The 26,166-nt window shown below is 41.3% G+C and overlaps 1 protein-coding gene across 3 annotated transcripts; it reads left to right on the plus strand.

Moving 5' to 3' along the window:
• Positions 1-3,636: 3,636 nt before the first annotated feature.
• Positions 3,637-25,628, plus strand: ANAPC7 (anaphase promoting complex subunit 7). Of its 3 annotated transcripts, none has more exons than XM_036103440.2 (11): positions 3,637-3,836; positions 8,211-8,397; positions 11,385-11,504; positions 14,718-14,829; positions 15,261-15,414; positions 16,353-16,495; positions 18,801-18,918; positions 19,479-19,675; positions 22,105-22,329; positions 23,013-23,163; positions 24,759-25,628. In XM_036103440.2, exons 1-11 carry the CDS (start codon positions 3,637-3,639, stop codon positions 24,946-24,948), a joined length of 1,797 nt encoding a protein of 598 aa, XP_035959333.1. In that variant the 3' UTR covers positions 24,949-25,628. The 3 variants fall into 3 exon arrangements, with proteins under 3 accessions (XP_035959333.1, XP_077917125.1, XP_077917126.1); XM_078060999.1 differs by having other exon boundaries at positions 3,698-3,836; positions 8,186-8,397; XM_078061000.1 differs by lacking the exon at positions 3,637-3,836 and adding an exon at positions 13,052-13,091 and having other exon boundaries at positions 8,258-8,397.
• The last annotated feature ends 538 nt before the right edge of the window (positions 25,629-26,166 follow it).

Below are 26,166 nucleotides of genomic sequence, written 5' to 3' on the forward strand. Positions count from 1 at the left end.
CTGAGTGTGGAGCTTGATGTGGGCCGATCCCACAACCCCAAGATCATCAAGCCGAAGCCAAGAGTTGGACGCTCAATTAACTGCACCACCCAGGTGCCCCAGTATGATCTGACTTTTATTAGGTTAATGGAACTTGACCATGAATCTATCTTACTTTGGGTTGATTTTAAAAAGGATTGTAGATGTGCCTGGGTGGCTCAGTTGTTAAGCATCGTGATCGGGTCGTGATCCCAGGGGTCCTGGGATCGAGCCCGGCATCTGGCTGCCACTTCGCTGGGGAGCCTGCTTCTCCCTCTCCCTCTGCTGCTCCCCCTGCTTGTGCTTGCTCGCTCTCTGTCAAATAAATATACTCTTAAAAAAAAAAAGGATTGTAAAAAAATTTCCAAAGAAGATTCTCTTTTACCTCTTTCTTTTTCTCTATAAATATTTTGCTTTGTGCACTCTTTCTGTGAGTTTGTCAACTGCACAGGTGTGTTTTAGCACTCTTTCTTTACAGAAATTATCAACTTTTCTCCTGCTGTTTAGCCAGTGATACGTTCTGCTTCATTCCTATCAATATATTAACAAGTTAGTTCTCCTTTCTTAAAATCCTCTCTTTATTCTACTTTTCTCATCTGCTACCACATATTTCCTCCTTCCCTTTACAACGGTTTCTCAACCTCGACTTCGACATTTTAGACTCAATATTTAAATTTCTGCTCCACTTTATTGTGGGCGTCTGTCCTGTGCATTTCAGGATGTTTAGCAACATTCCTGGTTTCTACCCCCAGATGCCAGTTGCACCCCCCCTCAAAAAAAAAAAGGTCTGCAGACATTATCAAATTGTACCCTAGAGGCAAAATCCTCCCCATTTGAGAACCATTGCTCTGCAGCAAAGGAAAGCTCTATCTGTACTCTCACCTTTATCTCCTCCCATCCCCTCTTGACCACTCCCTGAAAATGCTCTCAAGGACATCAGTGACCTCCATGCTGTTAACCCGATGGTCATTTCTCAACATCTTACTTAACCTCTCACTAGCACTTGATGTATACACACAACTGATTATTTCCACCTTCTTGGAACCATATTCTTCATTTGGATTCCAGAACACCACTGTCTTACTTTCCTTTCCACCTCATCGGCTGTTCCTTCTCAGTCTCTTTTGCTGGTTTTTCCTCTTCTCTCTCACCACTTAATGGCAGGATGCCCCGGGGTAACTGTGTGCTGAAGCCAGTTATGTTTGGTTTTGTTTTAAAAGATTTTATTTATTTGACAGAGCGAGAGCACAAGCAGGGGGAGTGGCAGGCAGATGGAGAAGCAGGCTTCCCGCGGAGCAGGGAGCCTGATGTGAGACTCGGTCAAAGGACCCTAGTATCATGACTGAGCCAAAGGCAGTCACTTAACCGACTGAGCCACCCAGGCGCCCCCAGATGTGGTTTTAATTACGAAATATTTCAAATGTAGAAAACAGTATAAAAGCAGGCCTTTGTATGGTGTTTACTGTGTGCTAGCCATTATTCTAAGTGTGTTAGATACAGCGGTGTATCTAGCATGTCTGACACCCACAGCAGGTCAATTTTTACATCCTCTCCACTTCTTTCTTCTTTTTTGGGTAAACTTTATTTTTTTAGAGCAGTTTTAGTTTCAGAGCAAAATTGAGTGTGATATACAGAGAGTTCTCATATACCTTCCGTCCTCCACAGGCACAGCCTCCCACACCATCAACCTCCCACACCAGCATGGGACGTTGTTACAACTGATGTACCTACACTGACACATCATTATCACCCAAAGTCCATGGCATACTGTTAGATTTCTCGGACTGTTGTACATTCTGAGTTTTGACAAATGTTTAATGACATATCTGCCATTACAGTATCATATAGAAGTTTCACCGCCTTAAAAAATCCCCTGTGCTCCACCTATTCCTCCCAACCTCCCAAACCCTGGCAACCGATGATCTTTTCCCCAGTCTCATCTTTTCCAGAATGTCATGTAATTGGAATCATAGTATGTAGCCTTTTCAGATTGGCTTCTTCCACTTAATAGTATGAACTTATATTTCCTCCATGTCTTTTCATGGCTGTGCTCCAGCAATTGACAAATCTGATTATACTGCTTATGGAACACAAATATGCAAAGATGATCAGTTTTGACAGCCATTGACAAATTTGCAGAAACTGTATCATTCATTCCTTTACCAATCCAATATGTAGGACAAAAGTTCTTAAGAGATACATTTTTGTAATTTAAAAAGTATTAATCTCGGGGCGCCTGAGTGGCTCAGTCATTAAGTGTCTGCCTTCGGCTCAGGTCATGATCCCAGGGTCCTGAGATTGAGTCCCGCATGGGGCTCCCTGCTCAGCGGGAAGCCTGCTTCTCCCTCTCCCACTCCCCCTGCTTGTGTTCCCTCTCGTGCTGTCTCTCTCTGTCAAATAAATAAATAAAATCTTAAAAAAAAAAGTATTAATCTCTTACCCTTTGTACTGTAATACTGGTTTTATTTTTAATTAAAAAATTTACTGGCATCTTATTGTTTTTTTCAATGGACCACAAACTAGCATCATATTTAGATGAAGTTTAAAGTTTAATAAGATAATATTTTCACAGTTTATTTTCTGGCCACTACTAGTCATTTCATTTCAGGATTATTACTGAAAGTACTTTTTTCCTAACGGAGATGGGGTGGTCAAGAGAATGAGAAGACAAATCACAGACTGGGAGAAAATATTTATAAAACATGTATCTGATAAAGGACTGTTATCCAAGATATACAAAGAACCCTTAAAACTCAACGATAAGAAAACGAACAACCCAGGGGCGCCTGGCTGACTTAGAAGAGCATGCGACTCGATCTCGGGGTTGTGAGTTTGAGCCCCACGTAGGGTGTAAAGATTACTTAAATAAAACTTTTTAAAAAATAGAAAAAAAAAAAAAGAACAACCCAAATAAAAAAATTGGCCAAAGATTTGCATAGATATCTCACCAAAGAAGATCTACAGATAGCAAATACGATGCTCAACTCATATGTCATTAGGGAATTGCAAATTAAAACAATAAGTTACCACTACACAGATATTAGGATGGCTAAAACTCAACCTAGCCTTTATTCACTCTGAGCTGGTGAGTCTTTTAAAAGGGTAAAAATATGCCCTTTTGCACTCAAGGATGCTATCCAAAGGGTGAAGCTTGATTTCTGCAGGAACACACAATACCTGAGAGAAGGGGGCGTGGTGCCTTCAGCCTAGTGCGCAAGCCCGACTGTAAAAGCAGTTAGGACTGCCCCTAGCCGCCTGATTAAAATATTTATCTCCAGCTGTTGGAGATTCCACCAACTCTACTATATTAACTTATTTATGGTAAGTGACCATACGTTTTTATGAATTTTTGAGACAGAAATTTCTCTCCGAGTCATCTTATTTCAATTGAGCATGTATTCATACTGAAGTGCCTTTTGTCCCCAGCCCCATTGTAAGCCCTCAATAAAGTTTGCAGCATAGAGTGACATAACTTCTGCTAAAACAAAACAAAATAAAACAAAACCAAATCATCCCACTTCATAGGGTGCCTGGGGGAAGGAACGGAGTTTTTTTTTTTTCCCTCAGGCACTTCAGTAGTTGCCTATTTTCCCGGGGGCGGTGCCGCTTGTGGACCCCATGGACCCCGGTGAGGCCGCCATTTTGGAGTCTTCCCTAAGGAGCTTCTACCGGCTTTTCGCGCCGCTGCCGCCGCTGCCCGCGGCCTTGCCGGGCAGGATGAATGTGATAGACCACGTGCGGGACATGGCGGCCGCGGGGCTGCACTCTAACGTGCGGCTCCTCAGCAGCTTGTTACTTACAATGAGTAATAACAACCCGTGAGTTGAGGCGGGGAGCGGCCTGGGGCTGAGGAGAAAGCGGCGCCGGTTTGGGAGCGGGGGCTGAGGGGGCCTGGGAACTGGCGGGAAGGAGCGCCCGCAGGCCTCAGCTGAGGCTTCGGGGTCAGCGACGGCGTCGTCGGGCGGAGCCGATCTAGGAACGCAAGTTGAGTTGGCTCGGTCTCTGCGCTGTACCAGACGCTGGGATGAGCTCCCTGAGGGCGAGGTGGCGAGCGGCGGCTTCGAGAAACGGAAGGCCCTGAGGGCGAGCCTGGCTAGGGTTTCCCGAAAGTTGTGAGCGGAGGGTTTCCTGAGGCACCTGTCGCCGGGCGCAGCGACTGTCACTTCGCTGGGCCGACTCTCTTCCTGGCTCTTTCCCGAAGAACGTTTTATCGCTCGCCGCAGCTCCAAGAGGTCCACCCGGTCTTATACCTTCGTCCCCCATCTGAGATTGATTTTTCCCCTTCAGTGTGTCAGAAGGATCCACGTTCTGGCCTCCAAAACCCCTGAAAACGGGAGACTCCTTAGACGGGTGGGAGTGGCGCCCTTTTAAGGACCCGCAGTGCCCCTCTCTTGTTTGATTGAGTCCAGTGACGGATGCAGCACAGGGCGGTTTCCAGCCTTGAGTGCGCGTTGCTCCCCTGCTTTCATTCCTCCATTGTACTTACTTTTTTTTTTTTTTTTTTTAAGGTTTTACTCATTTATTTGACAGAGGGAGACACAGGGAGAGAGGGAACACAAGCAGGGGGAGTGGGAGAGGTTCTCGCAGAGCAGGAAGCCCGATGTGGGGCTCGATCCCAGGACTCTGGGATCATGACCTGAGCCGAAGGCAGAGGCTTAACGACTGAGCCACCCAGGCGCCCCTCCTCCATTGTACTTAAATTAAAATTCCTTCCCAAGGTCTCGGAGGCCACACATTTTTCTCCCTGACCTCATTTCATGCCCTCGGCTCACTGTACTTCAGCCTTGCAGGCAGTTCCTTCTGTTACTTGAACCCACCAGGCTCGTTCTTAACTAAGGGCTTTGCGTTTGCTGTTTGGCTTGGCGTACACGTCAGTGAACTGTACCCTCAGTCAGGTTTCAGCTCAGATAACCTCTTCTAGGGAGCAGCTTCTGTGACTGTCAGGATTGCCCCAACCCTCATGTTCATCCCTTTGCCCTGTTCTGTGTTCTGCATCACTCTTTTTAAATTGAGATATAATTGACATATTTCAGGTGTGCAACATGACTTGTTAATTGTATCAATATATTGTGAAATGATCACAATAAGTCTAGTTAACATCCACCACATGGTTTTTTTCTTGCGGTGAGAACTTTTAAAGGTTTTATTTTCGTTTATTTATTTGACAGAGAGAGAGAGTGAATGGGGGGAGGAACGAAGGGAGAAGGACAGGCAGACTCTGCACTGAGCGCAGAGTCCAACTCGGCTAATCTCACAGCCCCGAGATCATGACCAGGGCGGAAATCCAGAGTCTGATGCCCAACCAATTTAGCCACCCAGACTGACGAGAACTTTTTTAAGATCTGTATTCTGCATCACCCTTAACACCTAAGGAAGTCAGCACAGTGCCTTTGTGCAGTGAGCACTCACATGTTTATTAAATGTGCTAAGGAAGTATGTACCTTAGGTAGGTAAAACTGTCCAAATTCACACATTTAGTAAGTGGAGGAGCCATGATGTCTGGGCTTTGGTCCTTCTGATTCTGAAAACTTTAGACTGACCCACCACAGTCTGCTACTTCTAAGTGGCATAATTGAATTTTCTACTCAGGGTGGGCCCATTTGCATTTGGCCTGCTTTAGAAGCTGTCTAGGTCAGAAAGGAAAAGCCCCTTAAGTGCCTGTAATGCAGCTGCTGATATTTTATTTCCATTAGTGTGCTTGTGGACCTTGCTACATGAGACCCATCATTTCACCACCATCCACTTAGTGTTGACAGTGAGGAGCCCTGGTCTCTTTCAGCCTTCTGTGTTTATTCTGGAGCCTTTCAGTTGGTTTTGAGTGATTGGTCAAGGCACACTTTCCATCATTGGGAATTTGTGCACCAGTTAGTCATTACTCTTGGTTCTTGAAGATGTTACAGGATAGAAGCAGTTTAATCCTCTGACTCGGCTTAGCCCATATTTCTTTCTATTAGGTTAAACTGGCAGTTTCCTAGCTTTAGGGAGGTCAGTTTAAATTCTGACCTTTACCATGTATTATTAAATGTTCTTATTGAATTGGCACTATACACAGTATGAAAAATTCAGATAGTACAGAAGAGGTATGCAGATAAGTGTCTGTCCCTGATCTTGAACCTTACCCCACCATTTCCATTCTCCAGGCAACAACCAGTAACAGTGTCTCCTGTATCATTCCAAAGATAATTTATGGGTGCATAAGTAGGCATGTGTTACAATATATAAATGTCTGAATGCATTCTCTGAGTGTAGCAGTATTTTCTGTCAAATCTTATTTCTCAGTAAGTATGTGGAATCTCAGAGTTGGAAGAGATCTTAAGTATCTGGACTATACCTTTAGTCCTTAATTTCCTTTATAAGTTTATTTATTTATTTATTAAGATTTTATTTACTTGACAGAGAGAGAAACAGCGAGAGAGGGAACACAAGCAGGGGGAGTGGCAGAGGGAGAAGCAGGCTCCCCGCGGAGCAGAGAGCCGGACGCGGGGCTCGATCCCAGGACCCTGGGATCATTACCCGAGCCGAAGGCAGACACTTAACGACTGAGCCACCCAGGCGCCCCTAAATAAAATCTTTTTTTAAAAAATTGACATACCATTAGATTCATCCTTTTAAAGAATACATTTCTGTGGTTTTGAGTATATTCACAGTTGTACAGCCATCACCATATCTATTCCAAACATGTTCATTATCCCCAAAAGAAACCCCGCATCTATTAGTAAGCACCCCTAATCCCACTTCCTCCAGCCCCTGGCAACCAGTAATCTCTGGTACCTATTCTTGAGTATCCTTCATTTGTTGACAAATTAACTGTTTACAGAGTTGACTGTGACTGTTCTTTCATTTTAAGTGGCTATAGCTTTTACCTGTCAAAGAAAAACGTGTAAATTCCTCTTAATTTGGCAGGAGTCAGGGCAATGAGGGGGGAGTGGAATTGGAGATTAAAAATATGTTTCCCATTAAGAATGGTGGCCAGCTTGGAGGCAGTTATAATGCTTGTGAGCAGTGTTCAACATTAATGAAAAAGTTTTGAAACGTTGTTTTACTCTGTCCTCAAACCCCTGAGACTCAAGGAGATAAAAATTCTCTTAGTGTTAATAAATTTACTTTTGAGGTGCCTGGGTGGCTCAGTTGGTTGGTCATCTGCCTTCAGTTTGGGTCATGACCCTGGTCCTGGGATCGGACCCCGTGTTGGGCTTCCTGCTCGGCTGGGAGTCTGCTTCTCCCTCTCACCCTCCCTCTCTGCTCTCTCTCTCTCAAATAAATAAATAAATCTTTAAAAAATTTTAAAAAATGAAATTTACTTTTGTATGTAAAATTAAAAAAAAAAACTTTCATCAAATAAGGCTAATCCTCTTTCTATCCCCCTTTATCTCATTGGCTTGTCCTATTCTATTCCCATTCTTCAGCTTTTTATATTCCCATTTTCAGTATTTGAAGAATTTTCAGTTCCTTTGAAACCTCTTTTTTTCAGCACTTTCCTAAAAATGTTTCAAAGCGGTGAGGTCTCACTTTTCCAGGTTCTTCAACCCTTCTTTGGTAGTATTAATTAAATCATTGTTTCTCTCCTTTGTCTATATTATGCTAAAAATTGATGCTAATATAAGAAAGTATGGATATATATCAAACTGTTAAATTAAGAGGGCTTTGGGGGGCGCCTGGGTGGCTCAGTTGGTTAAGTGTCCAACTCTGGATTTCGGCTCAGGTCATGATCTCATGGTGGTAAGATTGAGCCTTGCACTGGGCTCCATGCTGAGCATGAAACCTGCTTAAGATTCTCTCCCTCTCTTTCTCCCCAACCACTCCACTTGCACACGCTCTTGCACTCTCTCTCTTTAAAAAAAAATAAAGAGGGTTTGGGCTAAAGAAGGGAAGGAGAAGATGTATAACATTTCTCTTTGTATATCTGTGTATTATTGAATTTGATTTAGAGGTATCCTTACTTTTATAGTAAATAAAGGAGAAAAGCATATTAAAACAGTAATTTAAAGCAGTTGCCTGGATGTGTTGACCATGTTAGCACAGAGTACAACTCTTATGCCTCTCATTTTAGGGACTAGCACTTAGGATACAATGACTTTTGTAAGCTGTCATCACACAAGGCTTTATGGTAGACTTGTGTGGGTGGACACTAAGGAGGGTGTCTAACATTTCAAAATAACCCATGTAGGGGGTATATTTTCTTTGTTTTCTAGTGAGTTATTCTCCCCATCTCAGAAGTACCAGCTTTTGGTGTATCATGCAGATTCTCTCTTTCATGATAAGGAATATCGGAATGCTGTGAGTAAGTATACCATGGCGTTACAGCAGAAGAAAGCCCTAAGTAAAACTTCAAAAGTGAGACCTTCAACTGGTAATTCTGCATCTACTCCACAAAGTCAGGTAAACGGAGATGGAAGTGTGATTTTTTTTTTTTTTTGAGAGTGAGAGAGACTGAAGGAATTTACAAGACTGCTGATTAGATGTAGAAGATGGAAAAAATAAGTAATTTTAAAGGGACGCTGACTAGAGAAACAAAGATGAAAAATCACTTAGAGCAGGAATGCAAAATTCACTCTGGATGAATCTAAATATGGAGTTAAACATGAATTATATGGGTTCACTGAAGTTCTGCATTGTTCCTCCCTTTTATACAAACAATTCAAAATCTAAAGTGTTTTTATAATTTTAATTAAAGTACAAATTTTAAAATGTAACTCAATTATTAGGATTGTGAGTACCCAGGGAAATTTATGGGAAATATTCTAAGAACTTCTGCAGTTTCAGTAGCTTGATAATTAAATAAATGAAGGGGAAAATTGTAATTTCACAGAGTCCTCCGATTTGACAGAGTCGTCCAGTTGCTAGAAATTACCCCTATTAGACTCGCAGGTTTACAGGGTATATCATATAACCAAGGCAGCTTATTGCAACAGTTTTAATGGTAAGAAGCTAGAAGCAAAAGTTTTCATCAGTAAGGTCTAGTTAAATTAGAGCATAGCCATAAGGATGGAATGTGATGGAACTATTAAATGAAAAATGAGATAGAGGTGCACATGCTGATTTGGAAAGAACTATATATATTAGTAAGGAAAATACGGTTTGAAGAAATGTTTCAATGCTTTCTGTTCAAAGGGGATAGTTTATAGATATATAAATATATCCTGGTATATGCCTAATACATATGTATATACACACACACACACTGGTAATATGCATGAAAGATTTTGTGTGTTTGAAGGAAAGCAATTTAATGGTGGAAAGCTTTAGGGAGAGGGAAACTTTTACCTTGCAGTTTGACCCTGTCTTTAAGTTTAAATTACATGTGCAACTTATATTTAAAAGGAATGTCAGTGGGGCACCTGGGTGGCTCAGAGCGTTAAGCGTCTGCCTTCGGCTCAGGTCATGATCCCAGGGTCCTGGGATCGAGCCCCGCATCAGGCTCCATGCTCTGCGGGAAGCGTGCTTCTCCCTCTTCCACTCCCCCTGCTTGTGTTCCCTCTCTTGCTGTGTCTCTCTCTGTCAAATAAATAAAATCTTTAAAAAAAAAAAAAAAAGGAATGTCAGTAAAAATTAATAAATACATACATACATATGTACATACATACAATAGAAGAAATGTCAGAATGAGCTGGGAGTGAAATTATAAGTCATGTTTTTTCTACTTTGTATTTTTCCACATTTTGTAAAAAGACAAATTAGGTGCTCTATTTTTAAAGCCTCTTGATTTTCATCTTGTCTCTTTAAAACCTTTGGGTTTTGTTACTAAAGAGCTGATTGCCAGGATTTTCTTTGTTTTCTTTTTTTCTTTTATTTTTGTTTATTTTATTTTTAAGATTTATTTATTTGAGAGAGAGAGAGAGAGAAAGAGAGTCAGAGGGAGACAAGCAGACTCCCTGCTGAGCAGCAAGCCTGGTGCTGGGCTCTCTCCCAGGACCCTGAGGTCATGACCCGAGCCGAAATCAAGAGTCAGATGCTTAGCTGACTGAGCCACCCAGGTGCCCCTATTTTATTTTTTTAAAGTAATCTATATACCCAGTGTGGGGCTCAAACTCACAACCCCAAGATCAAGAGTTGCATGCTCCACTGACTGAGCCAGCGAGGCACCCCAGGATTTTCTGTTTTCTGGCACTGAATGGAAGTCATGTATATTATCCACATAGGGTCATTCATAGAAGTAGCTAACTTTTTAGTATTCAGTATGCCAAGCACCATGCTAAACCTTTCATGTTAATTAAATACATTTAATTTTTAAGGAATTTTTTTGACCTCACGTTAAAAAAAATTTTTTTTTTGAGTTTTTGTTTTAATTCCAGTTAGTTACCATTACAGTGCCATATTATTTTCAGGTACACAATATAGTAATTCCACACTTGCATACATCACCCTGTGCTCATCATGACTAGTGCATTCCTTAATGCTCATCACCTACTTAACCCATCCCCTCACCTCCTTCCCCTCTGGTAACTATCAGTTCTCTATAATTAATCTTTAAGGAATTTTTCAAAAATTAAGATATAATGTCATAAAATTAACAATTCAGTAGGTTTTAGTATGTTCACAAAATTGCGCAACTATCACCACTGTTGAATTCCAGAACATTTTTATCACCCTAGAAAATTCCCATGCCTGTTACCTCCTCAGCCTCTGGGAATCACTAACCCCTCTGTCTATGGATTTGCATGTTCTGGACATTTCATATGAATGGAATCATACAACATGTGACCTTTTGTGTCTGGCTTCTTTTACTTTAGCATAATTTTTTCAAGTTTGGTCCATGTTATAGCATGAATCAGTTCTTTGTTCTTTCTTTTTTATTGCCATATAATATTTCATTGTATGGGAGTGCCTGGGTGGCTCAGTCAGTTATGCATCTGCCTTTGGCTCAGGTCATGATCTTAGGGTCCTGGGATCGAGCCTCGAGTCAGACTCCCTACTCAGTGGGGAGTCTGCTTCTTCTTTTCCCTCTGCCCCCTCCCCCCCATTCGTGCTCACTCTCTTGCTCTTGCAAATAAATAAATCTTAAAAAAAAATTCCATTGTATGGATATGCCATATTTTATGTATCCATTAGTTGACGGACATTACTTCCATTTTTTGTCTATCATTAATAATGTTGGTGTGGACATTTGTGTGCAGGTTTTTTGTTTTGTTTTTAAGTAGGCTCCATGACCTGAGCTGAAATCAAGAGTCGGATGCTTAACTGATTGAGCCACCCAGGCACCCCAACATTTGTGTGTAGGTTTTTGTGTGGACATAGGTTTTCAGTTCTCTTGGCTGTATGTGCGGGAGCAGAATTGCGGGCTCATATGGTAACTCTGTGTATAACATTTTAAAGAACTGCCATATTTTGAAGTAGTATTTTGAAGAAATGTCTTCATTGCCTCTTAGTGTCTTCCATCTGAAATTGAAGTGAAATACAAAATGGCTGAATGTTATACAATGCTAAAACAAGATAAAGATGCCATTGCTATACTTGATGGGATCCCTTCAAGACAAAGGACTCCCAAAGTAAGTTGAATTAACAATTTGTTACATAATATTCATCTACCCGGTCCTTCCAACCCACTTCCTCCATGTTTTCTCCATGCCTTAGGGAGTCCATCTGAACATTTTACTCTTGACTCACTTTGTTCCCCTGTTAATGGAGTGGATGGATGAGGTTCAGAGAGATAGAAGAATTACTTTCTTATGAAACCCTGAAAATTCAGCTGATGAAAATGATAGCTGGAGAATACTACAAGTGCTCATTCTTTGGTATTTCTTACCATGGGAAATAATAATTTGCAAATGCTTCCAGGTGGCAATGGTACTTTTTTTTAGAACTCATGTTTTGCATGCTGTAGGCGCCCCCATTTGATAATGTGAATGAGCTTATTAATCCCTTTGTTTTAAAAATCCAAGATTACAAGATCTTTATGTACTTATTTGTATGTGGGATATATATTTGTGTTTGATTTGGCAACATATTATAATCAATAGAACACCTTCAACTGAAATCAAGAGATCCGGTATCTTGTCTGAGTTTAGGGCATACAAGCTGTGTACTGTGTAGTGTGAACTTGAGCAAGTTACCAATCTGAACTTTACTTTTTTTTTTTTTAATTTATAAAATGAGGTTAATAATACTTTTCTCTGCTGACCTTTGGAAAAATAAGTAAGTTCATATGTGAAAGAATACTTTTTAAAATACTATTCTGTAAGGAGTATTATATTGGATATCTTTGATTACAGTTTGTTTTGAGTCTTAAAAGAACAATGAGAATCCTTGCTCTTAGTATTGAATTCACATCAGTAGTTAATATTCTAACATCTGCTCTCATGTCGCCTGCCTTCCTCACTTCATTGAAGAACCATTCGGTGCAACTTGTGCTTAACAATGAGGAATTTTATATGTAAGATGTCTGTGTACATTCTCCTGCCCTTAAAAGAAAAGGAATCTAAGCAGTGGTATATTTAGTGTTTTTTCACCTAAGTGTTGCTGAGTTTTAAAAGTAACCAAAACTTGATGAGAATGTGTTTAAGCATCTCCTTATATTGAGGATTTATTTACTATTTTCTGAGTATGTTAAAAACTAAGCTCTTTCCTTAGTTTATTTTATGCTATTAAGAACATTTGGAAGCATATTATAGACTAACCTGTCTCAAAATAAGCTTGCATGCTTTATACTAAATTGTTTTCTGATACACTATGAAAGACTTATCCCAAGTATAATTTTTTTACATATGTGAAGAGTGTCTTCCTTTTGGAAGATGCCATTTTGATTATAAACTTGAATGATGCCTTTTCCTTATCTTATTGGAAATGTACCACAATTTCCTCAATGACTTGAGGGTGGGGACATTTTATGAAAATGAGTAATGGCAGATAAGCTCATTTTGTGGTATCCAACGCTTTGGTGTTCAAAGCCATCATTTTAACAGGGACTGGAGGAGTCCACATTTGTTAGGAGTACATATTCTTCATTCTGTAGAGCTGTTGTAGCCAGGAACAAACAAAGATGTGTGCCTCAAACATAAACCTATAATATTTACAGTTTTTCTTTCTTGTCCGTTAGGGAGTTAACTGGCTTCTCAGTCTGTGTAAAGGACAAGGAAGTGAGTCAAAATACGTCTAAATGAACGTCTGTTAATGTATGGTAAACACCACCACACATTTCTTCACATTTTAAAGGAAAATTCCAGTGTGAGATTATTATATCTTGGTAAATCTTCAACTTTTAAGAGTAAACATATCAACATAAAATTTCTCACTCAGTTTTAAGAAAAAGATGACTGCTTATGTTTCTAACTGGTGGAATATGGCTTTATGATGTTCCCAAGTAAGGATCTGTTCTAAAGAGAATTGACTTTCTCATAGGTAGTACCCAAAACTCATTCTTTTGAAGTGACAGGTAGTTTAAAGGGAATTTTAATATTTGTTGAGACAGATGGTCTCTAGGTCATAGTTTGTTAATCACAAGCAGTCAAGAAAGGATCTTAAATTTAACCTTTTATTCTTTTCAAGTATTGACACTAATACTGGAGTTTTCCTTTAAGTATTTTCTTTTGCATTTTCAACATAGCCTAAAATGGAAAAGCTGAGGCCAAATAAAGTTTTATTTCTAGTATTTCATTATTTCATTATTTGAATCATCAGTATGGATTAATGCCATACTAGATTGTTTTATATACTGTAAGTCATAATTGGAACAGAGTTCTTCATCTTCAGAGCCCTCTTTTGAGTAAATATCTGGCGTACAGGCTACAAATAACCGAAGAGATTGGGGATTGGCTTTTTTTGTATATCCTCATGTTGACTGCTTCCGTAGGTTAATGATCTGGCAAACACTGCTATGTTTAAGATTTATTAATTTTAAATTGGAATGTTCTTTTTTTCTCTCTGTACTATTAAGATCATTTACTTTTCCTTGTAACTTCTACGTTCTTTGGAACTTTTAGGTTTTCTCAAATTTTCCTTGTTGTGTTTTAGAAAGGGTTATTTTAAAAGACCTCTACTGAGTTACAAATTTGAATTGTGCTAAAAATGCATTTACTGGATTTAAATGATGTAGCTAATCTCTGGATCATTGTACCTCCAGAGGTGAGTTAGAGTTTGATTTTTGTAGCATCACTTTGATGAGTCAGATAGTACCTGTGGGTCCATGCTTTCAGTGTTAGAAAGGCTAGAGTCTAGCTGCCAGGATAATTGTCAGAGAGAATCCAAGTATTTAATTCTGTATCTGTCGTTTTCTTTTTGGGGAAAATTCATCTGCTCTTTCTTAACAAGCTATGTTAAGAATTCCTCATTTTCTTATGTCTTGATATTAATTGCATTTAAAATATGTAAACTTGAGCACTTCTAGGGTAGTTCATCTTCTTTCTTAAGATCAAGAAAGAATCAAGGTAATTAGAATTCTGTAACATTTCTCAAATAAATATTACTCCCATTTCCAGAGACAGCATCTTTGGTCCAGATAGTACGGGACCTTTTGGTTGGGTAAGTGAGAGGAATTTGACTTTCCTCTTAGAAATGGGAGGACGTAGGAAGAGCGAAGGTAGTAATTTCCTCTTTGGTTTGAAGAATGGGATTGGTCTTCATTTATTTCCACAGGGCTGTGGGTAGATTTTCCAGGAAAAAGTAGAATAGTAGCTGGTAATAAAAAATCAGGACTTAATTGGTGGTGAGCTATTTTCTTTGCAGTATGCGCATATCTTACTGTCTTTTGTTTTTGTTTATTACAGATAAACATGATGCTGGCGAACCTGTACAAGAAGGCTGGTCAGGAGCGCCCTTCAGTCACCAGCTATAAGGAGGTGCTGAGGCAGTGCCCGTTAGCCCTCGATGCCATACTAGGTACAGGTCATTCTCAGCCTATTTCTATGGCTGTTTACTCTCTGAGATGGTAGTTCTCATTCTTAGCTGTACATTAGAATCTGTACATGCCAGGGCACCTGGCTGGCTCAGTTGGAAGAGCTTGTGACTCTTGATCTCAGGGCATGAGTTCAAGCCCCATGTTGAGTGTAGAGATTTACTAAAAAGGCAAATTAAAAAAAAAAAAATTTGCCCATGCCTAACTTCCAGAGAGTGATTCAGTAGATTACTGTTGTCATGTATTTTTCACAGATCAAGAAACATTAAATTATGGTTGTTTTGTCATCTGCATCTTGCTGAGAATAGCGAAAGGGTTACCTCGTTGCCAACAGAAAGAGTAGCCTAATGCTTCTTGCATTGTGGAAGAGGGATGCTATGCTTCACCTTATTTCTCCTGTTTTCTGTTGGATTAGGTTTGCTTTCCCTTTCTGTAAAAGGCGCAGAGGTGGCATCGATGACAATGAACGTGATCCAGACTGTGCCTAACTTGGATTGGCTCTCTGTGTGGATCAAAGCATATGCTTTTGTGCATACTGGTGACAACTCGAGAGCAATCAATACCATCTGGTGAGAGCCACAAAGTTAATTCAGTGTTCTTGAGGCCCTTTCCTTTATGGAGGTCTGGTGTGAAATAGAAATTAGCAAAATAGAAGTATGAGATGCTTGTTTCTTGGTGTTGCAGCCTGTTGTCCTCAGGCTTGCTTTAGTCTCTTAATGTAGTTTGTTTTTTTTTTTTTAAAGATTTTATTTATTTGACAGCGAGAGACATAGTGAGAGAGGGAACACAAGCAGGGGGAGTGGGAGAGGGAGAAGCAGGCTTCCCGCCGAGCAGGGAGCCGATGCGGGGCTCGATCCCAGGACCCTGGGATCATGACCCGAGCCGAAGGCAGACGCTTAACGACTGAGCCACCCAGGCGCCCCTAGTCTCTTAATGTACTTAATGGTCCTAAGGATAATAATCTCTGCTGTGAGGACCTGTTAAATGTAAACTTTGACCGAGTTCAGCTCTGTATTTGCAAAAGTGGTAACCCTTGCACAGCCAGCTGCATTAGTTGTCATGCTGGAACCTGGAAGAACATCTTTTTGGATGTCCTAGAAGCATAGATTGCAGCATCTGACTTGGGTTGCCTCGTTAGGACTGGGATTTTCTTTCTAGTCAATTGAAGTCAAAGGATAAGAGACTGGGTTTTGTGTTATGCAAAGTCACTTTTGAATGACATTACCTTTAGCACCATGTTGTCCTCTGAAAACCTGCAACCAGAAAGTTCTCAGTAATGAGAGAGAATTCTGCATCATTCTGTATATTGACTTTCTTTTCGTGTATAACTTTCTTTAAATCATAAGCTCAGAATAAGAAAATCTAGTGTATATGGTTTGTTTGAAAAGCTTATTATGAAAAATGTCATATATATGCAAGAAAATAGTGCTTATATGCCTGTCACCAGGATTCAGAAACTAAGAGGATTCATAATAAATCTTAAGGGTCAATGTTTAATATTTTGAAGTTCACTAGAGAAAAAGTCCTTATTGCGAGATAACGTGGACCTGCTGGGAAGCTTAGCAGATCTGTACTTCAGAGCTGGAGACAATAAAAACTCTGTCCTCAAGTTTGAACAGGCACAGATGTTGGATCCTTATTTGATAAAAGGTAAGTAATTCTTGAGGCATGGTGGAAGTGGCTGCAGAGGGGAGGATCAGAAAAGAAAGGGAGACAAAGTAGCATAATATTCTTTTTTTTTTTTCTTTTAAGATTTTATTTATTTAGGGGCGCCTGGGTGGCTCAGTTGGTTAAGCAACTGCCTTCGGCTCAGGTCATGATCCTGGAGTCCCGGGATCGAGTCCCGCATCGGGCTCCCTGCTCGGCGGGGAGTCTGCTTCTCCCTCTGACCCTCCTCCCTCTCATGCTCTCTGTCTCTCATTCTCTCTCTCTCTCAAATAAATAAATAAAATCTTTAAAAAAAAAAAAAAAGATTTTATTTATTTATTTGACAGAGAGAGACACAGCAAGAGAGGGAACACAAGCAGGGAAAGTGGGAGAGGGAGAAGCAGGCTTCCCGCTGAGCGGGGAGCCCGATGCGGGGCTCGATTCCAGGACCCTGGAATCATGACCTGAGCCGAAGGCAGACGCTTAACGACTGAGCCACCCAGGTGCCCCAGTAGCATAATATTCTGATACCATTTTCATAGAAATACTTTGTGAAACTTGTTCTAGTAGCCTTTTACCATTTTTTACGTCTGATACATGTCTCTAACACTTGAGTAATCCCATTTTGAGTAGTTGTTTTTGCTTGAATTCAAGTGTCATCTCCAGGCAGATCATTATTTGGCTTTTTTTGGGGGAAGGGTGATAGCCCTTCCTTATGATTTTTAAATTTATGGTGTGCCTGACTGAGAATTTGGATGGCATCCCCAAAACCATAATATCCTTTTAGGGGATTTAGCTTTACTGTATCCTTAGCATACTTAAAAGGGAGTAAGTGAACAGGCATTAAGTAAGGAATGAGGTGACTAAAGGAAGTAATTAGGAATGAACAACAACAAAAAATCATTGATCTCAAAGATTGTAGCTGAAGGGGTGAGCCATAGGGACTTCCAAAGGATGAGTGTCCAGTGACTGGCAGTGAGTGATGGGTAGTAGGAAATAAGGTCTGATAGGCTGGAATCTGCTTATAAAGTCCCAGAAGAGGCCATCAGAAAAATATGGCCTTGTGACAGTAGTTAGTCCTGTAGACTCTTAAGCCATGAGAACTACAGAGCAGGGAGATGAGAGAACAGATCCAGAAAGATGAAATTGTTTGCCCAAGGTCTCCCTCCTGCCCAGTGCTTATTTCTCTTCTCTGAGTTTTGCCTGTGCCCATGATGAAAATGGTGTATTAGAAATACTAGTCTGGCAGTAGTTGGCAGCTTGGAGTTGAAAGCTCAGGCCCGAGTTTGGGGGCCAGCAGGGAGTATTGCAGTGATCTTGGCAAGAGAGACATTTTCCTGGGAGTCTGAAGGGGTAACAAGGAATGAAGGGGATGGTGGTAAGAGATGGATGACAGCAAGCATGGGACCCTTTTTATAGAACACGAGTAAGAATAAGCAGGGAGCGGGGTGATCTTAAATCAGCTGGACTCCAAAAGAACTAGTTGCTTTTTCTGGAATAGGCTACTTTTTCTGAGACTAACCAGCATATTAAGTATGTACTCTGGACTGTGCCCAGGCTTCTTGAAGAAAAGAAATTACGTGGTGCCTTTTTGGGCCTTTCCTGGTTATGAGTTAGGATAACTGTATATCATGTCACAGGACAAACAGTTCCCAAAAATAATTGGCTTTCAAATTGTGAGTTGGAGACCCTTCTACTCCTTTGCTTTTTAAACTTTTTGGATGTGTTTTGTCTTTTTAATAGTCATTTTTTTCGGGACACCTGGGTGGCTCAGTCGGTTAAACGTCTGCCTTCGGCTCAGGTCACGATCCCAGGGTCCTGGGATCAAGTCCCGTATCGGGCTTCTTGCTCAGGGGAGAGCCTGCTTCTCCCTCTGCCTGCCACTCCCCCTGCTGGTGCGTGCTCTCTCTCTGACAAATAAATAAAATCTACTTTTAAAAAGTCATTTTTTTAATTTAAGATTTATCTATTTATTTTAGAGAGGGAGAGAGAGCTCATAAGCCATAGTGGGGGGAGGGGCAGAGGGAGAGAGAATCTCAAGCAGACTCCCCAATGAGCACAGAGCCTCACGATCCTGAGATCATGACCCGAGTGGAAATCAAGAGTCAGACTCCCAACTGACTGAGTCACTCAGTGCCCCTTCAATAGTCATATTGTAGGAAAGTGGGAATGCTGGTGGGAGGAGCTCATGCTGGTGGAAAGGGCTCAGACCATGCTGGAGCTGGGGCTTGAGTGGGGCTCTGATGAAGGCTGTTGCTCTTTAATAAAGGACACCTGCTGCTTTTTAAAAAAGCCTCTTCCTTTCCAGGAATGGATGTATATGGCTACCTCCTGGCAAGAGAAGGGCGGCTAGAGGATGTGGAGAACCTTGGCTGCCGCCTTTTCAATATTTCTGATCAGCATGCAGAACCCTGGGTGGTCTCTGGGTATGTTTATGCATTCTTTTTTTCTCTCCAGTTTTCAGTACACTCTTTGGGAAATTGTGGTTCCTCCCAAATAGCATATAGGTTGAAAACACAGGTTTAAGAGATAATCAGACTTAGAATTCAGATCAAGGTCTTTGACTTTGGACACATTAGTTAACTCACTGAGTCTTTTCTCAGACTTTCATGGGGTAGGTATCCACTGAGATAGTGCATCGTGCTCAGCACTGGAAGCCATCAGCGAACAGGCCAGAAGCTGCTGCTTTGTTATTTACCATGGCTTTACAGATTTCTCTGAATATCTCTCACTTGATAACATATCCAGATATCAGGTTCTTTCCCATAACTTTTCCCTTCCATATCAATATTTCCCCTTCAAAATAAATGTTTAGATTTTTTTTTTTGTCCCCGTCCCCCCCCCCCCCCCCCCCCGCTAATATCTCAGGTAAAGCTATAAGTTTGCTTTGTAATAAGGATCCAGGTAGAGGTCCTTCTGTTTGGTTCTGAATGAAGTTTCTTTACCATTTTCTCTCAGGTAATGTTGCATTGTTTTTTTTCTCCAGGTGTCATAGCTTTTATAGCAAACGCTATTCTCGGGCCCTCTATTTAGGAGCCAAGGCCATTCAGCTGAATAGTAATAGTGTTCAAGCTTTGCTACTTAAGGGAGCAGCACTTAGAAACATGGGCAGAGTCCAAGAAGCAATAATCCACTTTCGGGAGGCTATACGGCTTGCACCTTGTCGCTTAGATTGTTATGAAGGTAAGATGAAAAATAGAGATGGATGGTGTGAATCTCTAGGTGTGTAGCATTAGCTCTCAGATGGAAGGTTTTAATTTTTGCCTTTTTGAGAGAGAGAGCACATGCGCTCACGAGTTATAGGGGGAAGAGGCAGAGGGAGATAGAGAATCTTAAGCAGGTTCCACACCCAGCATGGGGGCTTGATCTCACGACCCTGAGATTATGACCTGAGCCGAAATCAAGAGTTCGGATGCTTAACTTACTGAGCCACCCAGGCGCCCCCGGATGGAAGGTTTTGTGAGGCCAGCAGTTCCCAAACTCTTGAATGTTAGAGTCCTCTGGGGGCACTTTTAAAAATCCTCATGCCAGGTCACTCCAATACTATCTAAATCAGAATATTGTGGTTGGGAGATAGACACCAGTATTTTTTTGAAGACCCCTAGGTATTGCCAATATGTGGACGAGTTTGGGAATCACTGCATTAGGCATTTAAAAAATCATTTACGGCTTTCACTGGACCTTCAGAATATATTTTTTTCATTCTCTTTTCCTGGTTTTTGGTGAGGGAGTAGTTGGGGATGGTCTTTTGTCCTATTTTTATTTCTCAAACATGGCCCACTCCTTAATGTGAATCTGTGCTGGCACTGTGCTAGATCGCTTGGTTTTGTCTTTATTCTTTTTTAACAGTTGTTTTACCTTGGGCCAGAAATATTAAGAGGGTAACTTCATATCCATAGGACAGTGTTGGTTGTGGGAACTAGTCAGTTCATTGTGACCTCCTGAGTGGGCATGATCAGGGTCAAACTTTGTTTTGTTACGTACTATTTTAAGTTCGTGTGAACTGACCCTAGGAGTTCAAAGGATGCGTGCCAGCTTCAGCAACATTTGGTGACTCAGTCACAGATGTTAAAATAGATCTTAAAAGATGCAGTTCCTCCAAAGCATATTTTTATAAGAATTTAAAAATAAACCCAGGAGTCTAAGAGTGACTTGCTCTTAACAGGAAGATGAGTTCAGATTTGAGAAAATTTGGAAGTTGGGGTAAAGAACAAATCTGCTTAGATAGAGAACTATGCATATTGTGGATTTGTTCTTAAAGTATCCCCAGCAAACCAAGATTTTGGTTCCAGATTAAATTTTTGATCCTGAAACTACCTACCTAGCCTCTCAGCTGCTTTTATCACACTAATTCCTTTCTGCTGCGTGCCTGTTTCACAAGAGCCCAGGATTGCAGTTGAATAATGAACTCCACAATGCTTGGGCAGAGGATGGTTAGAGTCTTTGGGAGCAGAGGACCTTTCTCAGGCCAGTGAGGCTTCAGGGGTTGCCTGCACTCAAGCTACCATTTGGAGTTTTGAAGTAGGGTAACTGATTATGCTCTCTGGTGCTTCTTGTAACCTCCATCTGAGCTTCCTTTATTGGCGGAGGCATTGGAGTAGTGAAGAACATTCTTTCCATTTCCTTCTGAAGTTCCAAGAGGGACTTTAGCAGGGAGATAAAACTGCTCAATAAGTAGTTGCAAACAACTATATTCTGAATCCAGCACGTTGGCCTGAAGAGTTAGGTAATTTCTGGTTAAGTAACCATAGTGTGTGGTAGAGTGTGCACAAATATTATAAATGCTGCTAGGGTGGAGGAGTGCATAGAGGAAATCTGCCAGGGATGCGTGGGTTTGGGGTTTAAGCTGTTTTTCTGTTTTGATGAGAGCTTTCTGTCAAAAAGTACTTCCTCTGTTCTCAAGTTCTTGGCAAGAAGAGTTGAGAGTTGTCTCTGCTTGAGGTGTCCCCATAGGGCAGCTGGTGGGCATGGTAAGAGGCAGGAGCTGCCAGTCTCGGTGTATTTGGTCCATCTGACAAGCGTTTTCCATCTAGGTTAGGGAAACCCTCAGCAAATGTCTTTTGAGATAACTTTTATGTTTCAAATGAAAAGTTGTCCTTTCTTCTTAGGTTCCTCCGTAGGTCCATTACTAGAAATTACACTAAACTAGTAGTTTTGTAGAACCGGACATTCACTTGGAACTGTAAAGCTCTTCCACATAAGCCTAGGACTAAAGGTGACTGAATATAGCGAGAAATTAATAGCTCGTTAAGAGGCAGTGGAACCTTGTGCTTTGTTGTCAACGTCATCTCTCTTTCAAGTAATGATTAAGGTCTTATTTATTCCTCTGACATTGAGCTGGGCTGCCTACCTGCTTCATTTTACTTATGCGTGTTTGTTTCCTTTGCTAACTAAAGGAGGCTTTGCAGTGCATGCAGCCTTTTTCTACATCCCTGGAGTGCCCTGGGGAAGAGCACTTCTTATTGCATCAACATACTCTCTAGGCTCATGTCATCAGAGTTTTCCCCTGGCCTGCCCTTTGTCTGAAGCTTTGAAGGTTTGCAGTTTGGAAGGCTGTCAGAGTGGAAGCATTGCTTAGAATAGTAATGTGGTTGAACTTTCTATTTTTTCAGGTCTCATTGAATGCTACTTGGCTTCCAACAGTATTCGTGAAGCAATGGTAATGGCTAACAACGTTTACAAAACTCTAGGAGCAAATGCACAGACCCTTACCCTTTTAGCCACTGTTTGTCTTGAAGACCCAGTGACACAGGAGAAAGCCAAAACTTTATTAGATAAAGCCCTGACCCAAAGGCCGGATTACATTAAGGCTGTGGTGAAAAAAGCAGAACTACTTAGTAAGTGTATCTTATTTACTTCCCTTTTGTTGTTAATTGTATAAAATCTGATCTCATTTGGAGTTCCTGGTCCCAGCTGCTTACAGATGACCAGACAGGTGTGTGCCTTTTGTAGTAGATTTGAGCCTATGTGAATTGGTGTATATTTAGCACAACCAAATGTAGATGGCTTAGACCGGCTTGGATTGGCAGTGACTCACTTTTTGAGTGGCTCAAACCAGCTATACTTGGTTGGTACCTGTTCAGATCACTTTGATCTGGTTTTGGTTTTCCTGAACTAGTTTGGGCTGAATAGAACTGGTTTTAGCCAGCTTGAACTATTTCAACCCATCTTGATTTGCTTATGACTTTCCTTTTAGCTTTCGTTTTTTTAGTCCTGATTTATGATGAAATCCTGGGTTTGGGCTAGTTTGGCAAATAAAATGCATTTTGGCTTTTTATTTGAACTTAGGTTAAGAGTATAATTTAAAAAATTAGAACTCAAGTTCCACATTTCTTAATGGAATAGGAATTCATATGAGCTTTTTCTTCTTTCTTGCCATACCACTATTCTCTTAAGGACATCTACAGAGAGATTATTGGATTGTGATTATTGTTGTGGTTTTGTGTATATGATTTGAGATGGGAGTGTATTTTCAAAATGTTGTGTTAAGTAAGAAAATGAGGATCTTTTTTCTTTTTAGGCAGAGAACAGAAATACGAAGATGGAATTGCTTTGCTGAGGAACGCACTAGCTAATCAGAGTGACTGTGTCCTGCATCGGATCCTAGGAGATTTCCTTGTAGCTGTCAATGAGTATCAGGAGGCAATGGACCAATATAGTATAGCACTAAGGTAGGCACTTAGCCTCCCATGGGGGGAAGGTCAATGAGGGGAAGAGGAGTCAGGGAACTATGTAATAGGAATTCTGGAAACACACACACTTTTGTGCCCATGGTTGAAAACAGAGTAATAATAGTAATGGTAGAAGAGTTATTTGTGAGTTCTAAAAAAAAATTCATAAAGTATAAGCAACATTAAAGAACTGTTTCACTCATAACCAGCCCATATCACTATATCATCTGTTTTCATTTGTATAGATCATCTTCCTGGCCTTGCCCACACATAAACATATTTTTATAGGGTATATGTAGTATATATTTTATATTCTGCTTTTTCAAATCAAAGTATTGTAAGTACTTTCCCATGTTTCTACCTACTGTAGTAAAGAACTTAAGCTCTGAAGTTTGAATATTACCTTCACCTGTTATCTTGGGCAAGTTACTAATTTGTCTATATCTACCTTATTAGGTATTAAATGGTTAAATGAGGATTAAATTATTATTCCATGTAAAGCTCTTAGTGCTGTGCCTGGTACATAGTAAATACTAAATAAATAGTGGTATTCTTACTGTTTAATATAGAAGTGATTTCTTTGAGGGTTGTCTGTGTGTCTGTAAGGTTATGGTGAAGGCCTGTCTTTAATCGAGTCTGATCACATCCATTTATTTGTTCAGCAGTTGAGCACCTGGCATCTCAGTAACCACTGGGTATGCTGCGATTCTGGGAGCTCTCAGTCTCAGGCATATAGACTGATGGATGCCACGTGCTAAGTGCTTTCATAGCAGTCTCTAGAAGGCAAGGTGGGAGTCCCAAGGGTGGGGAGCCCTGGGTGTGGGTGAGAGCTGTATGGAAGGTTTCAGAGAAGAGGTTACCAATCAATCTACAGTTACATAAGTAGAGGTGGAATTTGCTGGAGATTGGACACCTCCTGGCCTTGATGGTAATCACAAAGGCTAGAGGAAGAATTGTTTAGAAGCCAAGTAAATAAATGTTCTGGAGCCTCTGAACTTTGGGGATTTGGGCATGTGCAATGATTCTTAGCTGCTAAACTCGTGTGCCCAGGTAGAGGTAGCTTTGGGTCCTGGGGTCTAACCTAGGAGTTGACAGATGTGTTCCATGGTAAGCATGACAATTTTGGTTGACTACTGAAATGCTGATGTGGTTAATTACATCATAAGAACATGAAACAACTTCACTCACAGAAAAATAAGTATTTTTTTGTAACTTTGTAGCTTAAAAATCTCATATTGTTAAGAAATTACATTTGAATTTTTCTGTTAAAGGTTGTTTGCTGCTTTTTCATTTGTGTTATCTAGTATCTTCCTCCAGCAGAATGCTGGGGTAATAAGTGTGAAAACGTATAAGAAATACGTGGAGAAAAACTCAAATTGAGAATTCTAAAAATTAGGACAAGACACCTTTTTTCACTTCTAGTGGTGGACTCCCTGGATCTCGCCTGTGGAACCAGAGTTGTTTGGAGAGGCCAGGCGTTAGCAGTTTCTCTGTGACTGGGTGGTCATTTCACTGCCGTACCAGGGAGATGACGCATCAGCCCGCAAGAAGCAAGGCAGAGATTCAGGCCTCTCCTTTGTTTTGTTGTCCCCTAGTTTGGACCCCAATGACCAGAAGTCTCTAGAGGGGATGCAGAAGATGGAGAAGGAGGAGAGTCCCACGGATGCCACTCAGGAGGAGGATGTGGACGACATGGAAGGGAGTGGGGAAGAAGGGGACCTGGAGGGCAGCGACAGTGAGGCGGCCCAGTGGGCTGACCAGGAGCAGTGGTTCGGCATGCAGTGAGGCAGGCGGCAGCTCTGTGGCCACACTGGCCTGCCCTGCTCTGAGCACTTCTGTGGACTGAAGGAGCCCGGAGGAGCCCGCTCTCTGGGAGGACAATGATTCCGCATGTAATTGCAGCAGGGGTCTCTACCCCTTGCTCCCTATTTCTAGTAGTGAATTCATTTTTAAAAACTGAGCCTGACCGACCTTCCATATATCTCTGTCCTCCCCTGCTCCAGTCAGGGAGGATCGAGTGAGCTCTCTGGGGGGCCTGCAGACGTGCCAGGGCTTCTGGGACAGAGTGCTTTTTATATAACTAATTTCTAAATCTGAAAGCTTGAGGAGTAGACAGTTCTGTCTCTGACATTGTGGGTGAGTTTAAAGGAGTGACCTATCACCCAGAGCAAGAGTGTCCTCTGCCATGTCAGACAGCAGCATGGGCTGGCCCTTTCAGAGAGGGTTTCCTGTTCCGGAAATCATCATCCTGAGCTGTCCAAACTTCCCTAGTAACCTTGCTTCCTTCTGCAATGTTAGTAATGCCTTAAGCTGACAGTTGCTATTTTGCAGAACAATTTTCTTATTTGCTAATCTGGTAACTTGCCTATGAGCCTGGGCCGGATCTGAGAAACGGGTGTGACCTAGAGCATGAACAAAGGCACACCTGGGGTAATTAACTAATAAAACTGTTTTTTGTACAGTAATGGTGTTGGGTTGATCAGAATGGAAGCCCTTTATAGATTCTTATTGGGGGGGGGGAGTCTCTGAGTCACAATGCATTGATTCAGCCCCAGAATTATTTGCCATAAATACACTCCCTTTCTTCCCAGAGTGTTGGGAGCCAGGAAGATTGGGAACTTTGGGTAACACTGAGCTGATTCATCTATTTGCATTTTTGATTGGTTAAATTCCCCTGGGGGAGAGAGTCTTTGGCCTGATTGTAGCTGGTTCTGCTCACTTCTGTCGAGGGCACTAAACAAATCGGTGTCTGGTTACAGCATTTTGTCACGGGGTCAGCAGGGGGTGCATTCCCTGGGCTTGGTGCTGGGAGATATCACCTACCCTCTTGTTTCTTAAGATGCCATGCTTTTCACTGTATCCTTAACTTGGAGGTGAAGGTGGGGAGAATGGCACAATTAACCCCAAATACTCACTAAAACAAAATTAGTCAAAGGTGATACAAAATGTGATTTTGATATAAATGGAAAGTTCTGTCCAAAGTGTAAAAACAGTGGAAATTGC

The sequence above is a fragment of the Halichoerus grypus genome, chromosome 13 (genome assembly GCF_964656455.1).
Source record: "Halichoerus grypus chromosome 13, mHalGry1.hap1.1, whole genome shotgun sequence".
In the NCBI taxonomy this organism is placed as follows: Eukaryota; Metazoa; Chordata; class Mammalia; order Carnivora; family Phocidae; genus Halichoerus; species Halichoerus grypus.

Excerpts from the sequence above, each read along its gene's own strand:
- ANAPC7 (XM_036103440.2), top strand. The coding sequence starts at position 3,637 with ATGGACCCCGGTGAGGCCGCCATTTTGGAGTCTTCCCTAAGGAGCTTC. Across the intron at positions 3,837-8,210 it reads ACAATGAGTAATAACAACCC|TGAGTTATTCTCCCCATCTC; the intron begins GTGAGTTGAGGC and ends TTTGTTTTCTAG. Across the intron at positions 18,919-19,478 it reads GAACCCTGGGTGGTCTCTGG|GTGTCATAGCTTTTATAGCA; the intron begins GTATGTTTATGC and ends TTTTTTCTCCAG.